A 15,495-nucleotide genomic window follows, 5' to 3' on the forward strand; every position below is an offset into this window, starting at 1 on the left:
GTGTACTATACAACCCTTTCTCCCAATGTAATGAAGAGGGTGGGTTGTTTGAAGTCAAAATCAGGAGAGCAGCCTAATGCCCCGTACACACGATTGGACTATCTGGCAGACTTCGGCGGTTTCTTAAGTCCACCAGATAGTCCGATCGTATGTACGCGGCATTAGTGCGACAGCACTGCTGCTCCATAGTTGCAGTGCAATACGTGAGCACTCTCGCCCAGGGACAAGAAGTTTGTTACTGGCAGGAACACCAAGGAAAATGGAAATCCTTGCAGCCACCATTTATAATGGCTGAAAAGCTGCTATATAGTACAAGTTGTGGGGGGCTAGCTATGCTTTAAAAAATCCAGATGTAGCCATTTCCTTTGATTAACGAGTCTTGCATTATTTTCTAAAATTTCTTTTGGCTGAAGGTCTCAGAGATTTTTCAATGCCAGAAAAACCTTTGCCTTTGATAAAGTTGATGCTTCAAATCACTTATCACTCTTGTTAGCCCTTTTTTTCTTTTACAAACCATGCTTAAATTTGTCTTGTTGAGAACGTGTTGGCTTGAGTTGGTAAAACAATCTTGTAAAGAAGTTGAAAAATGGCAGAAAGGAATGGCGCCACAGTAATGCAGATTTTTAGCTCAGTGTGCAAGCTAGAGGCCTCCGTTTACTCTTAATTTCTTTTTTTTTTTTTTGTGATCACAACGCTGTAGAATGTAAAATAAGCAACTTAATTGATTTTTTGATTAGAAGACAAACAACTCTAGGATCTATAATCAGCTAAAAATAGAGCTTATTTTGTATGCTAGAGAAATTCCCTTTGCAAAACTGAATATTTGAAGTGAAGTGGCTTATTAAATTACAAAAATTTCTTAACTGGCTGGTTTCCATGTGCATTGTTTTCAGGAACACCACATAATGTGGATTTTCTACATTTGCTTACATTAACATCATGACAAAATAGGCCTTAATTGACTTAAAGGCCTTGATTCATTGAACTACAGTATTGCAAACCAGAGATATTAATAAGCTCTTTTCCCCAAGGTCTCACAGAACTAAAACTAAAATGAGGGTTGGCATTGAATGACTATTTGATGTGACTGTTGAGCATAATTAATATTTTTTTGTAATATCTAAATAAGTTACGAACACGCAACACATCTTGTTGACAAGAAATTAGTCTTTCTATTTGAACTAGCCTACGGAAGTGATCAATGAGTAAAAAAGACTCCTCCCAGTATTTGAATACTCTTTCTTCCTTACAAAATGAACTTACAGTAACTGTAGAAGCTGTTTCTAAAATTCAGAAGGCACGTAGAGTTTTTAAGGATTAATCGCTGATACTATTTATTGCCTGTGACCCCTTTTGGCTGATTTTTCTCCTTTACTGAATTACCCTGCCTTGTTTTGAAGGGTGACCATCTTGGTAGAGGCAAGGTTTTGCTTACTCTGGTAAGTCCCTCCAGCAAGGAGAAAAATGAGCAGCACAGTAATGCCATTTTTAAATCTTCTGTGAGAAGCAGTCCAAGGTAACCATAGATGTACTGAATTTGTGCTGGTTTAGCACGGACCAGCCACGCTTTGATCAGTGTGTGGTAATTCCTGCTTGACAGAAGTCAATTGTTTGCTCATCTTCTGTCGACAGGACATGTTGGAAAGTTTTTGCTGATCACTGTATTCTGACACCGGTGGGTCCCACTATCCGAATACAAAGTCCCTGTGGGGAGGGGGGAGTGGGATTCCTCCATCAACCTTTGTGTGAATTGAGGAATCTGTTAATCATTTTTTTATTTGTTAAATCGCTGACTCAACAAAAAAAAAAAACACATCTATAGCCAACTTTAGACCTCACACTGCATATATAAAGCTATGAGGCTGTAGATCCAGAAATGCCTAGGCACCCTCATGTAGTAGGAATTGAACTTCTATTCTACTTCCCGACCTAAAGAAAATTGCCATTAATCTTCTTCTAGAACAGCAGCCTGAAAGGGATAACTGGTTCCTCCCTCTACATGAAGCACAAGCAGAACTGTGAAAAGCCACTCCAACCTCCTCTTTCCTAATTTTTTGATTGTATTTCTTACCATTTCTTACTGTTGTTTTTACCAGGGGATTGTTGGGTCAGCAGTCCCCCTCTTGATACAGATCTGCATGGCTGTTCTGCTTTTGTCAGAGGAAAGTCATTCATCTTTTTTTCCAGGATTTTGGCCCCTTTTCTGTGGTGAAGGTTCAGCCTCTGAAGACCTTGGCCTGTGAGCCCTATCCCCTCCTCATTTTCCCTCTGGGTGCTTGTTTGGCCTGTGGTGTATTCCTGGTTGCAGTATCTTCTGGTGTTGCAGCCCTAAAGTTTTGGCTGTTGGGGTTAAGATGTACATAAGTCTGCAGGAGAAACAGGGCATCTCTTAACGGTCTTAATCTTAAAGAATGGTAGAAACCTAAAAAGAGGACCTTAAATGTTGGATCATTGGGAAGTTTTGCTTTAAAGAAGAATTATGAAAAAGGTTGTAATTTTCTTATTTTCCCATGGCACCAAATGTATAAGTACTTGGTCCTGTTCTGATTGGTGTCCTGGTGTCCCCTAAATCCACCTATTAATGCTGGGTGTAGCCCCACCCAATTCTGAAACCCAAATTATGGGCATTCTCTTGGGGCAGGCTCAGCCATTACAGAACCTCCACCTCCTTTCTAAATTGAGTGATCCATCACTATTATGAATGAGCAATCAGCACTGCTTGTTTATTCATAATGGTATAAGATCACTCGCTGCAGTGCTGTGAAATGTATCTGCCGATGCCCTGTATATTTACAAGCAGCTGCAGACAGGTCAAGGAAGCTCTGAGTGATCGTGTAGTATTATGAATAAACAGGCAGCACTCATTGTTCATTCATAACTGTAACAGCTGCGGCTTTGTGTGTCTATTTGAGGCTACCTTTTATACATACAGTGCTATGTGATTATTCACTTTTATGAATGAATGGTGATGTCTGGCTGGTTCCATGTATGACCCAGCCAGGCAGCACTGCCTATTCATTCATAAAAGTGAAAAACCACCCAGCACTGTGTGATCCATTAACCAGGGCTGTGTATTTTTTGGATGCAGCCACAGATAGATCACAAAGCAATGCAGGCTATGTTGCATGCGCTCACCAGCCACTTTATTAGGTACACCTTGCTAGTACCGGGTTGGACCTCCTTTCTTTTTTTTTCTCTTCAGAACTGCCTTAATTCTTTGTGGCATAGATTTAGCAAGGTGTTTGAAACATTCCTCAGATTTTGGACCATATTGACATAATAGCATCATGCAGTTGCTGCAGATTTGTCGGCTGCACATCCATGATGCAAATCTCCTGTTCTACCACATGCCAAATGCGCTCTATTGGATTGAGATCTGGTGACTGTGGATGCCATTGGAGTGCAGTTAACTCATTGTCCTGTATCAAGAAACCAGTATGAAATTATTTTAACTTTGTGACATGGTGCATTATCCTGCTGGATGTAGCCATCAGAAGATGGGTACGCCGTAGTCTTAGAGATGGACATGGTCATCAACAATACTTGGGTAGGCCGTAGCATTTAAATGATGCTCAATTGGTACTAAGGGGTCAGAAATTGTGTACCAAGAAAATATCCCCCGCATCATTACACCGCCACCAACCTGGACCGTTGATGCAAGGCAGGCTGGATTTATTCTTTCATGTTTATGCCAAATTATGACCCTACCATCTGAATGTCGCACCAGAAATCGAGACTCATCAGACCAAGCAATGTTTTTCCAATCTTCTATTCTCCAATTTTGGTAAGCCGGTGCGACTTGTAGCCTTAGTTTCCTGTTCATAGCTGACAGGCAGCCGGTGTGGTTTTCTGCTGTTGTAGCCCATCTGCTTTAAGGTTCAATGTGTTTTGTGTGTTCAGAGATGGTATTATATATACCTTGGTAGAGCCCCAGTAGAGCAGCAGTTTTTTAAATACTCAGACCAGCGTATCTGGCACCAACAACCATGCAACATTCAAAGTCACTTAAATCCCCTTTCTTCCCCATTCTATTGCTCGGTTTTTAACTTCAGAAAGTCATCTTCACCATGACTATATGCCTAAATGCATTGAGTTGCTGTCATGTGACTGGCAATTTGTGTTACCATGTAATTGAACAGGTGTACCTGATAAAGTGACCGGTGAGTGTTTATATACTATGTGTGTGTGTGTGTGTATATATATATATTTATAATATGACATTTTTAATGGCAGGCATGGTCTTAGAGCAGTCTCTGCTGCCAGAGACCAAAATTGTCCATCATAAATCCTTCTTTTTAACACTGAGATCAGGCGCAAAGGGGAATTGTCCGACTATGATGTGACAGATTTGTGATTGAAACCAATGGAATGGTTTTGAACAGGAAGTGTCAAGTGCACTTGGTCCTCTGGGAGAAAAAACAAAATGTAAAAAGCTGTAATGGGATTTGTGTAATAAAGAGGAGGAAGCCAAGTTTACATGTTCTAAATTAAAGTCTACCTGGTCATCAGGCTTCAAAAATGCAGACCTTTCCATTGAAGATTCTGGCAACAATAAAGACCACATGGACCACGAAGCTGATGCGCTTCTTAGGAGAGCCTGGGATGCTGACATATGCGTGGCAAGAAACATAAATGTCTGATTGGAGCTTGACTAACAGCATCTTTCTAAAGGTGTGCCAACCAAGCAGCCTACATAATGGTTCTGAATTTGATCTCATCCTATCTAGATCTGTGGAAAAAGGCAACAAATTTCCAAAAAAGAACACAAGTACATAACCAAAGGTTTTTTTTCGTGGCTCACAAACCCAGTCTTAGTTGAAGAACAGTGGAAAATATTATCTCCAGCTCAGCAATCCACAAAACAAAATTTGGTAGCAGACCTTCTCCGTTGCAAAGCAATTCGCCACTGCAACTAAGAACTGCATCAGGAAGTATTTCTGCACATTACCAGCAAGCAGGGCATGCCTACGATAAAGCGATTTACCAACAGTAGTAGTAGAATACCCTAAAAAACAGCGCTGTTCCTCATTTTGACACCCGACCTCAAATGTGAAGAAATTTACTTAAAGCAGTATTAAATCCGAAAATATATTGCAGGTTATTCGATGTGGGGGCTACATTAATTTTCTTTTTTTGGGCCTTTTTCCCTCTATTTTCACCTGGTGATCTGGCCAGTAACACATACCTCCTGTATTAGCGTACCCCCATACTGGATGAAGGAGCAAAGGGCACCAGCATTGTCAGTCTGGGAGGAGAGGAGTGTTAGATGTACTAGCAGATTTAGATACACTAAATTGAAGCCAAACTCCAGCTCACACTTTACAGTTACAGCAAGTTTTTTTAATTTGTTTGGGAAAAAGGTTTTACATAAAAACTGATCATTGTGTGCATCCATATCAGTGTTAAATAGTCTCATCCATCTAACTACACCTGCAAGACAGCTTGTACTTTTGAAAAACTACAGACTTACTGGCCAGATTACCAGGTGAAAATGAAAGAAAGAGAGCCTAAAAAAGAAACCGTATGCAGCGATCTTATCTAAGAATTGGTAAGCGGCAATATGTTAGCTTTTGGATTTAAAGGGGTTGTAAACCCTTATTTATTTTTTTAAATAACAAACATGTCATACTTCTCTCCACTGTGCAGATCATTTTGCACAGAGTGGCCCCAATACTCTTCCGGGCCCCCCCCCCCCCTTGGCGCTGGTAGCTCTTCCCCGCATCAGGTGTCCACATTGGAGAAGCGATTTCCTTGGTCAAGCTCCCGAGTCCTGCTTCTGCGTGTATTCACACAGAAAGCAGGACTCGTCCCCGGCGCCCGCGTCATTGGATTTGATTGACAGCAGCGAGAGCCAATGGCTGAGCTGCTATCAATCTATCCACCATCCATTCAAAAGCCGAGACAAAGGGCATAGAGGTAGAGCGTCTCCGCCTTGGGAACAAATGTGCTCAGGTGAGTAAAACTGGGGGGGCTGCTCAGTGTCAGAAATTTTTTTCACCTTTTGAATGTATTAAGGTGAAAAAACATGAGGGTTTACAACCCCTTTAATATTGCTTTGATATTTTAAAGCTGGACATGATTGTTTCTCTGTGTATTATAGTGATATGGTTGACCTTTTTAATTGTTTAGGTACTGTCTAAGGCCCGTTGCACATGATAGCCTGCTCAGATCCACCTGTCTATTTTCCAGATGGATCCGAGTGGGCCACTTATTGATATGTATGGTCAGGCGGATGTCCGTTGATGTGTCCACTGACACCCACCCGCCATCCGATCCGATAAAATCCTCTCAAAGCAGATGGATGGCGATATGTTCGCCATCCGTCCAGCGGATTGGATGAAAGCAGACATGCTGTGTGTTTTCATACGATCTTTCCATAGAAATCAGTGGCTCACCGGGGATCAACGGAGTGATCTCCCGCTAAGCTAGCAGAGTTCCCCGAGTGGATCCACCACGTGTGAAAGGGGCCTTATTCTTTCTGTAGCCCACATAGTGAACTATGTTTACATGAGAACATATACCATTTATCTTCTTGAAAAGCTACTTTCACGGTAATGTAGGCAGGAACATTCTCAAGAACATTTTGGCCTCAGTTTATGTGATTGACAAATTGTAAATCGTCTCTTCTTATCTGAAATCCTTGTTGTGAAGCATAAAGGTAATGATAAATTCATATTTATTTCAGTGCAGAAATCATATTTGTCTATAGAATTTTAAGTTTTTTTTTTTTTTTATCCACAGAGGAATGACGCCTGCTGAAGCTGAAATGCACTTCTTAGAAAATGCCAAAAAATTGTCAATGTATGGCGTAGATCTACATCATGCTAAGGTGATAATATTAACGTTTATAAATATTTGTGATCAAAATGGGTACCATGAATGATCAGGTCCTGATTTGTTATGGCTTGTGAGGTCAAAGAGCAGGGAATATATTGTTTCTCCTAAGATAACTAGAGGTACTGTCAGGAGGTTGAGCATTCGATACCATGCCTAAATCCATAACCCATTTTGTCTTTAACTACTTCAGCCCCGGAAGGATTTACCCCCTTAATGACCAGGCCACTTTTCTTGCGATACGGCACTGACTTACTTTAACAATTGCGCGGTTGTGCGACAACGTACCCAAAAAAAATCAATGTCCTTTTTTCCCACAAATAGAGCTTTCTTTTGATGGTATTTGATCACCTCTGTGTTTTTATTTTATTTTATGCACTATAAACAAAAAAACAACATATTTGAAAGAAAAAACAATATTTTTTACTTTTTGCTATAAAACCTATCCAATAAAAATATGTAAAAGAATCACATTTCTTCATTTTAGGCCAATTTGTATAATGCTACATATTTTTGGGGAAAAAAAACCCCAATCGGCTTATTGATTGGTTTGCCCAAAAGTTATCGCATCCTCAAACTATGGGAGATTTAGGGACTTTTTTTTAATTATTATTTTTTACTAGTAATGGTGCCGATCAGTGATTTTTAGCAGGATTGCGGCAGACAAATTGACACTAACTGACGCTTTCTTGGGACCTGTGACACCAATACAGTGATCAGTGCCAAACAAATGCACTGTCGCTGTGCTAAAGACACTGGCAGGGAAGGGGTTAACATCAGGGGCGATCAAAGGTTTAAATGTGTTCCCTATGTAGACTGTGTGGGGGATGCTGACACTAGACAAAGAGATTGGTGTTCCTGACTAGTAGGAATTGCAGACTCTCTTCCTTTGTGACAGAACGATGGTCTGCCTTGTTTACAAACACAGCAGGAGCAGATTGCCGGGTGCATGTGCAGGAAGTGTGAACATCGGACAGGTACGTTGTTTCGCACAGCTGGGCCGCTCTGCCGCAGTATAGGTGGGCGGTCCAGAAGTAGTTGGTGATCTCTGTACTTGGAAGGATGTTCAGTCTTGACTTAAATCTATTTGTTCCCAGATTTTGTTACCTTGTTACCAAATGTTTTTCTGTCTTTTACTGGTGTTTGATGCAAGTCTTTAAAAAAAACATTTTACATTCTTGTTGTGTAAAAAAAAAAAACTGCATGGCATGGACAAAAAATGTCACTGTAGAGTACCCACCTATAGCAACCAACCAACATTTTTATTGTACTGGCTTGATTTAACAAAATTCTGATTAGTTCACTGTAGGTTACCACACTTTTCATTATCCTTTTTATATAAAAAGGCAACATCCTTTCTCAAACACAAAGCAAACATTTTTTACATTGACTTTGGTATAATCTACTGTAATATGAGTTGTCTAAAATAACAAAGAAACTCCCCTCTGCATTTCATCACTTTGGGTGGGGGGGGCCGTGGAGCCCAGCTTACCTTAGAGAACTCTGGAAACCCATTTTCCAGTTCCCTTGGGCCCTCTTATGTGTAAGTAACCCTGTGTCTATTAGGGGCACAGGGTGACCAAGAACCCCAGTCGGGTCTGCCCTAACCAGACTCCCAGTACAACCACACCAGACTCTGCATTGCATTTTACCCCCTGTTATCCTGGGTTTTATATGTGCGGTTTGTGTTGAAAGTTGAAGGGGCTCTTTTACTTGGGACAGTAATATTTCTGAACAATCTCCCTCAAGAAATATATGAAAATAAATAATTCCACCTTTCAGACTGCTAGAATAATGCAGGAGTGTCTTATAGACCAATGCTAGCTAGTTTGAGGTGGGGTAGGGGTTGGGGTGTTTATTGTTAATTGTCTGTGTTCTATTGTTTGTGGGCGCAAACGATTATGGGATGTATATGCTTATGTGGATTAGCTTGAGGGTTAATTAAATCGCTGTCGGCTATTAGTTGCTAGAGGGGAGGGGGATTTTTCCAACAGCCCTGCCTGCTGACAAGACTGTCTGCTGATGAAAAGTCTGAATACTTGTGTGTCATGTTACTGAATGTAATTTGCCCCATCCTGTGTTGTCATGCAAAGAAAGGGGATTTCCCCTGAGTGTATCTTTTTGCCTGTGTTTGAATAAACAGTCTTATATATCTTATCACCCTACACTGATGTCTTGACAAGTGACTGGGTGGGCTAAGGAACCTTGGATTGTGCAAGACAAGGGAAGCTTATACGGTGGACATACTCCTCTTGAGTATGGGTCCGTCACACTAAAGTCTCGTAGACACTACAAGTATTTTTTCGTGCAACCCAGCAGGTTGAACAAAATAAAAGCTGACAGCTCAGGTCGGTGCTGCTATACTAACAATCCAACGGCGATCTCTCCTGCTGCGCTATTGTGTTCTGACATTGGCTGAGAGTGCAGCTTGGGAGCCGGTCGGCAGACCTTTTTTGGTCATGCCCTTTGACAGAAGCTGTCCAGACTGCTGTACACATGGGCCGAATGTTGGCCGATTTCTACTGAACCGACCGATTGCCCCCAGACACTTGGCCTATTTGTATTGGGCTTTACACTTTTGGGAAAACAGGATGTATGTACTGTCATTGTTAGTGTTCTGTAGGCATACTAAGCAAATGATGATAAAGACTTAACAGAATTAAAGGCTCTAAAGTTAACAGATTAGTTTACTAAGAGGGTTAAAGAGATACTGTTATGAACTGGAAAAAAATACAAGTATAATGTTTATAAACCTGTGCAGGTGTATCTGCAACAGCTTCCCAAGCCTTATGGTCAACGCTGAATCCCCAGTCATTCTGACAGACAAATCTGTAACATGTCCTTATAGTCTGAAGCTTGCCTGCATCTTCCCTCCTACTGATTACTATTGATTATTAGCTTAGCCTATTATAGTTATAAAAAGCACATGTGACAAATAGTGAAAAAGGAGAGAAAGGATATAAATAAAAATCCAAATATTCGGTGAATACAAAAAGTCCTTAGAGTCCTCATAGGACAAGAATAGTGATAAATCGCATAAAATGGACGCTGGAAGGTGATCATAAAGACATCTTGAAGCAGTGAATTCTCGGTGAAATTACAAGATGGGTACGCTTACCAGAACCATGAGGTCATATGAGCATATAAAGATGGGTGGATCTCCACAGGTCTGCCAGCCGTTGAGGTTGCCGGAGGTCCTCTGGTCATAGGAGGAATGATCCGTATCATCCCCAAGATGCCTGTTTCTCCAGGGCCCCGGTGGAATGGACGGAAAGAAAGCTCAACTCCAACAAAAACCAGGAATGAGGAATGGCTCCAAACTCATATAGAAAATCACACGAGGGACAAAAATATTGAATGGCTGTTTATTGGCATAAACTCAGCAAATACAAAAATGTATAAAATATTAAAATGAAAATAAAGACTACCACACCCTACACGTTTCGTCCCATAGGACTTCAACAGGGGCATCTAGATTTTAATATTATATAAATTTTTGTATTTGCTGAGTTTATGCCAATAAACAGCCATTCGATATTTTTCATCTACACTATGGGAAGCTGTTCTTTTTTGTCCCTCATGTGATTTTCTATACGAGTTTGGAGCCATTCACCATTCCTGGTTTTTGTTGGAGTTGAGTTGAGCTTTCTTTCCATCCATTCCACCGGGGCCCTGGAGAAACAGGCATCTTGGGGACGATACGGATCATTCCTCCTATGACCAGAGGACCTCCGGCAACCTCAACGGCTGGCAGACCTGTGGAGATCCACCCATCTTTATATGCTCATATGACCTCATGGTTCTGGTAAGAGTACCCATCTTGTATTTTCACAGAGAATTCACTGCTTCAAGATGTCTTTATGATCACCTTCCAGCGTCCGTTTTATGCGATTTATCACTATTCTTGTCCTGTGAGGACTCTAAGGACTTTTTGTATTCACTGAATATTTGGATTTTTGTTTATATTCTTTCTCTCCTTTTTCACTATTTGTCACATGTGCTTTTCACAGCCCTTTTTTAGCGCTACATTATATTGTTGGAGTTTTATATATGAATTTGGTTACGTTCGTATGTAGCTGCTGGTTTATGTACTCATTTTTGCTTTTGGGGTTATCGCAATATTATTTCCTTTTTTTCGGTTATTATAGTTATGAGCCAATAGGAATGCGGGGAAAGCAGGGGGTGGATAGGGATTTAGCTACATACTCTTGACACTTTTGACTGTTAAAACACCTGATTCAGCCATGATGGGAGAATTTTAAAGGTTGCTGATAAAAACAGCAGTCTGCAATCTGAGTGTAGTATATTAACAGATTTATTGAGGTGAAAAGACAAATGGCAACTCATTGTGACAGTTAAAATCAGGCTCATCACATAAGTGCTTCCGATGAACTGTCTCACAACAGGGAACATTTTGCCAAGATAGGAGTACTGGGTGGATGGATACACATGCAGGATCAAGTGAACACACCAGGGGGCACCAAACTAAGTGCAACATTAATAGAAGTGAGAAAGTAACTTTTTCATGGGAAAAGAAATGCCACTTTTTGTAATTCATGAGCGGTCGGGATGGGGAGCCTCTTCCTACAACTTGCAACCTGGAAAGTCCGGATGTTAGACTGGATGACAGCTTGGATAAGGAAGTGGAAACAAGATGACAGCTTCTTTTGTGGTGCAGAGCAGACCGTAAGTGATGTCATCTGGATGTCAGGGGCGGAGCTATGCATATCAAGTTTGCCCAAGCCTCTTTCTAAAGCTCTTGTTCATCTAAGCTGTCATCCAGCCTGAAGTTTGGACTTCCCAGGTTGCCAGATGCAGGAGCCAACTGCTCATGGATGCGTACAAAAAGTGCCATTTCTTCTTCCCATGTGAGTCACTAATGTACAAGTATTTCTCAGTACTAGTAATGCTGCACTTAGTTGGGGCCCCTGCTACCCCCCCCCCCCCCAATAAATCTGGTAATATACTACACTCAGATTGCACATTGCTGCTGTTCTCCGTTTGCCTAGAGATACTTCAGTCTCTTCAGAGGTGCTGCATCTGGTTCATTGAAATCAACAGAAAGTAACCCTTTAACCGCTTCAGCCCCCGGAAGATTTTACCCCCTTTCTGACCAGAGCACTTTTTACTATTTGGCACTGCGTCGCTTTAACTGACAATTGCACGGTCATTCGACGCTGTACCCGAACAAATTGCTTTATTTTTTATTGTACTCCTTCAAAATGTAACTTTTTAGGCTGATGGGGGAAAGAAAATTAGTTTTCTACAAACGTCAGATTTTTGGCTGCCAGTTTTATTTTCTTTGGCAGAAGATTTTGATATAAATTATAAGACTGTAGCTATTCTAGTTGGTAGTTTGTGTTTATAGCGTTCGTGCATAATTGGATTTGATTAGGTGTACAATGTGCCAATCTCTGAGTGGTTATACACATCTGCAATGAATCTGTTAAAGTGGCTATGTTAAGAGAGAAAAAATAAAAACTCTTTATATATATATATATATATATATATATATATATATATATATATATATATATATATATATATATATATATATATATATATACATATATACATATACACATACATACATACATACATACATACATACATACATACACACACACTCTCTATATTGCCAAAAATATTGTGATGCTGCGTTTACATGAACTTTAATGGCTTCCTAGTCTTAGCCTGTAGGGTTCAGTATTGAGTTGGCCCACCCTATGCAGCTATAACAGCTTCAGCTTTTCTAGAAAGGCTGTCAATGAGGTTTAGGAGTGTCTTTGGGAATGTTTGGCCATTCTTTTAGAAGTGCATTTGTGAGTGTCCTGACCCAATAGGTCACCTTTGGGAGGAATTAAAGCGCAGACTGTGAGTCAGGCCTTCTCGCTCAACATCAGTGCCTGACCTCACAAACGTGCTACTGGAAGAATGGGCAAACATTCCCATAGACACTCTCCTAAACCTTGTGGACAGCCTTCCAAGAACAGTTGAAGCTGTTATAGCTGTAAAGGATGGGCAAACACAATATTGAACCCTGTGACTAGGATGACATTTAAAGTTCATGTGCGTATAAAGGCAGGCGTCCCAATCAATACTCTTGTGTGTGTGTGTGTGTGTGTGTGTATATATATATATATATATATATATATATATATATATATATATATATATATATATATATATATATATATATATATATATATATATATATATATATATATATATTCTCATTCATACTTGCCACTGCGGCATGCACGAAGGTTTACAGGACACAGTAATGATGTAATAGGCAGCAGAAGGAATCCCAGCGGGGGACTAAACATCCAACACATGCATTAAGAGTGTTTAGCAGTTGTAGCTTTTCAGCACAGTAAACAGTCACTGCGATCCGGAGGTAAGTATTAAGGCTGTTTTATTGCAGGCTGCTATTTTTTAATTTTTTTTTTTTTTTAACTAGCAGCCTGCAATAAAACATCCTTAATACTTATCTGAAAATTAATAAAAAGTGCTTTAGGTAAACTAAAATGATTGTTATTACTTATCCTATGAAATCAAGCAGTCAAGTAATCATTTTAAACAATCAGAATGGGTAGTTTGGGTTAATGATTCTACTATAATGGAACATTTCTTGTCATTCTACTTCCTATCTTATGACAAACTAAGGAAGCTTCTAATCAATACCAACCGATTATTTCTTAGCAACCAGGCGGTGACCTGGTGTACTTATAGAGCTTCTTGAGTCACTGCCACCTTGACATCAACAGAGCTAAAAAAGAACTCCTGGTTAAAGTACCACAGATTACTCCAGTTGTATACTTTTTGAGATTGTGTCTTCATATCAGCTTCCTGGAATTCCCTGTATAGCAGGACTGAGACTGGATCCATTTTAGATGCTACAGTGCGCATACTAAAAGGAGTAGAACGCAACTGAGCGCCTTCATATTCTGCTCCTGTCTAATCAATAGGTGTGGGGGTGGGGTTATTTTATTTTATTTTTTTACCAACCTATGTGCCATCTGCACTGAAGTTTGGGGTTTTTCTGTCTGGCAAAGGTGCCTAGATCACAAAACTGGCTGCAGAGAACTATAAACTCTTTGGTTGTTCATGAATATGTATTTAAACTGTGTATTTAGCAGCTTGACTGGAGTTCAATTTGCTTGCTTTGCTTATTTTTGGTTATTTTGAAAATGGGAACCATACAACTAGTCCTTGCGTTTTTAATGCACATTGTATCCTGTGTTGCGTTTAATGCATGTGATCACAATGCACAAGTGTGAAGCCAGCCCTAAAAATTGCAGTTTCTCAGATAAAGGTCAAGTTTTGTGAATGTTTTGATAGTTTTTCTGGTGTTAAAAATTCAAAATCCTTAACCCACTTTCTTAATCTTCAGGACTCAGAAGGAGTTGAAATAATGCTGGGCGTTTGTGCCAGTGGCCTCTTGATATACCGTGATCGGCTACGGATAAACCGATTCGCCTGGCCAAAGGTCCTGAAAATTTCATATAAAAGAAATAATTTTTATATTAAGATTCGCCCAGGTGAGGTAAGTTGACGTATTTAACAGGGTATATATAACAGGGCATTTCTCTTTATTCATAAACACCCTAGCCAGTTAATATTTTGAGTTTTGCAAGTTGAACTATTGCTAGCAGGTAACAGACATATAATTGTTCATTAGTCATATTTGGCCTTTTTCGAGATAAACAGACTTGACTTATCAAGCAATGTGCATGTACAATTGTTAAATTGGCTGCCTTTGTTGAATGAGATTTTGGCAAATGAGGCCATGCATTTCAAACCAAATCATAGCTATATCCTGGATACTGTTCATTATTTTACTGCAATCACATTTTGAAATGTTGAGGCTTTTGAACTATTTGTGTGATATAAACACAGCTTTTTAAATAAGGTTATTATGCATATCTCCTGCAAACTAAAGTAATTTTATCCACCTTGTGTATCATATGATCCATTGGGATATTTCTTCCCAACCGATAGACTAATCTGATTGCTCCCATAACCATTTGTATGCTCAATTCTGCCGTAATATGCAGAATAAAATTATAATAGTAGTGTATTTTAAAACTGGACAGGTCATTGGACAATAAAAACCTCATTGCAAGATATAGTTTACTTTGTCCAGCTGATTAGAACAGCGCACAATTTACTGGTATTTCTTGTCTGGCTGTTTGCTCAGGGGAATAGCTAAATACATTTCAGGACAATTGCTGCATGCACTAGCACAGCAACTTTCCATTACTACTCTCACAGTTCAGTTTCTAGTTCTACTAAATTGATAGGCATTGAAGAATGTGAAAAATACCCTTGACCGTTCTGGATAGAATTGTAGGTGGGAGTTTAATTTATTACTTTTGTGTCTGTTCAATGGAATGTTTAAGCTACTGTATTTATTCACATTGTAATAATTGACCATCACATTTGTGAATTTAGGAATATCAAGAGAATAGATTTTAATTTAGAATTTACATTAACCTATTTTATTTCCTTCTAGTTTGAACAGTTTGAAAGCACCATTGGGTTTAAGCTGCCAAATCACCGGGCTGCAAAACGCTTATGGAAAGTGTGTGTTGAACATCATACTTTCTTTAGGTATGTTTCATTCGTTTTCTTGAGGTTTTATATTCCACGTTCTGC

General features: G+C 39.7%; 1 protein-coding gene across 23 annotated transcripts in view; it reads left to right on the forward strand.

Annotated features, from left to right (window-relative positions):
- The window catches only part of EPB41L3 (erythrocyte membrane protein band 4.1 like 3), a 332,589-nt gene that overhangs the window by 229,220 nt on the left and 87,874 nt on the right, over window positions 1–15,495 (forward strand). For all 23 annotated transcript variants that reach the window (XM_077492490.1, XM_077492492.1, XM_077492489.1 and 20 more), the window contains exons 8-10: window positions 6,742–6,829; window positions 14,231–14,383; window positions 15,353–15,450. In XM_077492490.1, the coding sequence (XP_077348616.1) occupies window positions 6,742–6,829; window positions 14,231–14,383; window positions 15,353–15,450 (339 nt within the window). The remainder of the gene's footprint in view (window positions 1–6,741; window positions 6,830–14,230; window positions 14,384–15,352; window positions 15,451–15,495) is intronic.

The sequence above is a fragment of the Lithobates pipiens genome, unplaced genomic scaffold (assembly GCF_037356315.1).
Source record: "Lithobates pipiens isolate NorthernLeopardFrog02 unplaced genomic scaffold, aLitPip1_a1.2 Scaffold_19, whole genome shotgun sequence".
Lineage (NCBI taxonomy): Eukaryota > Metazoa > Chordata > Amphibia > Anura > Ranidae > Lithobates > Lithobates pipiens.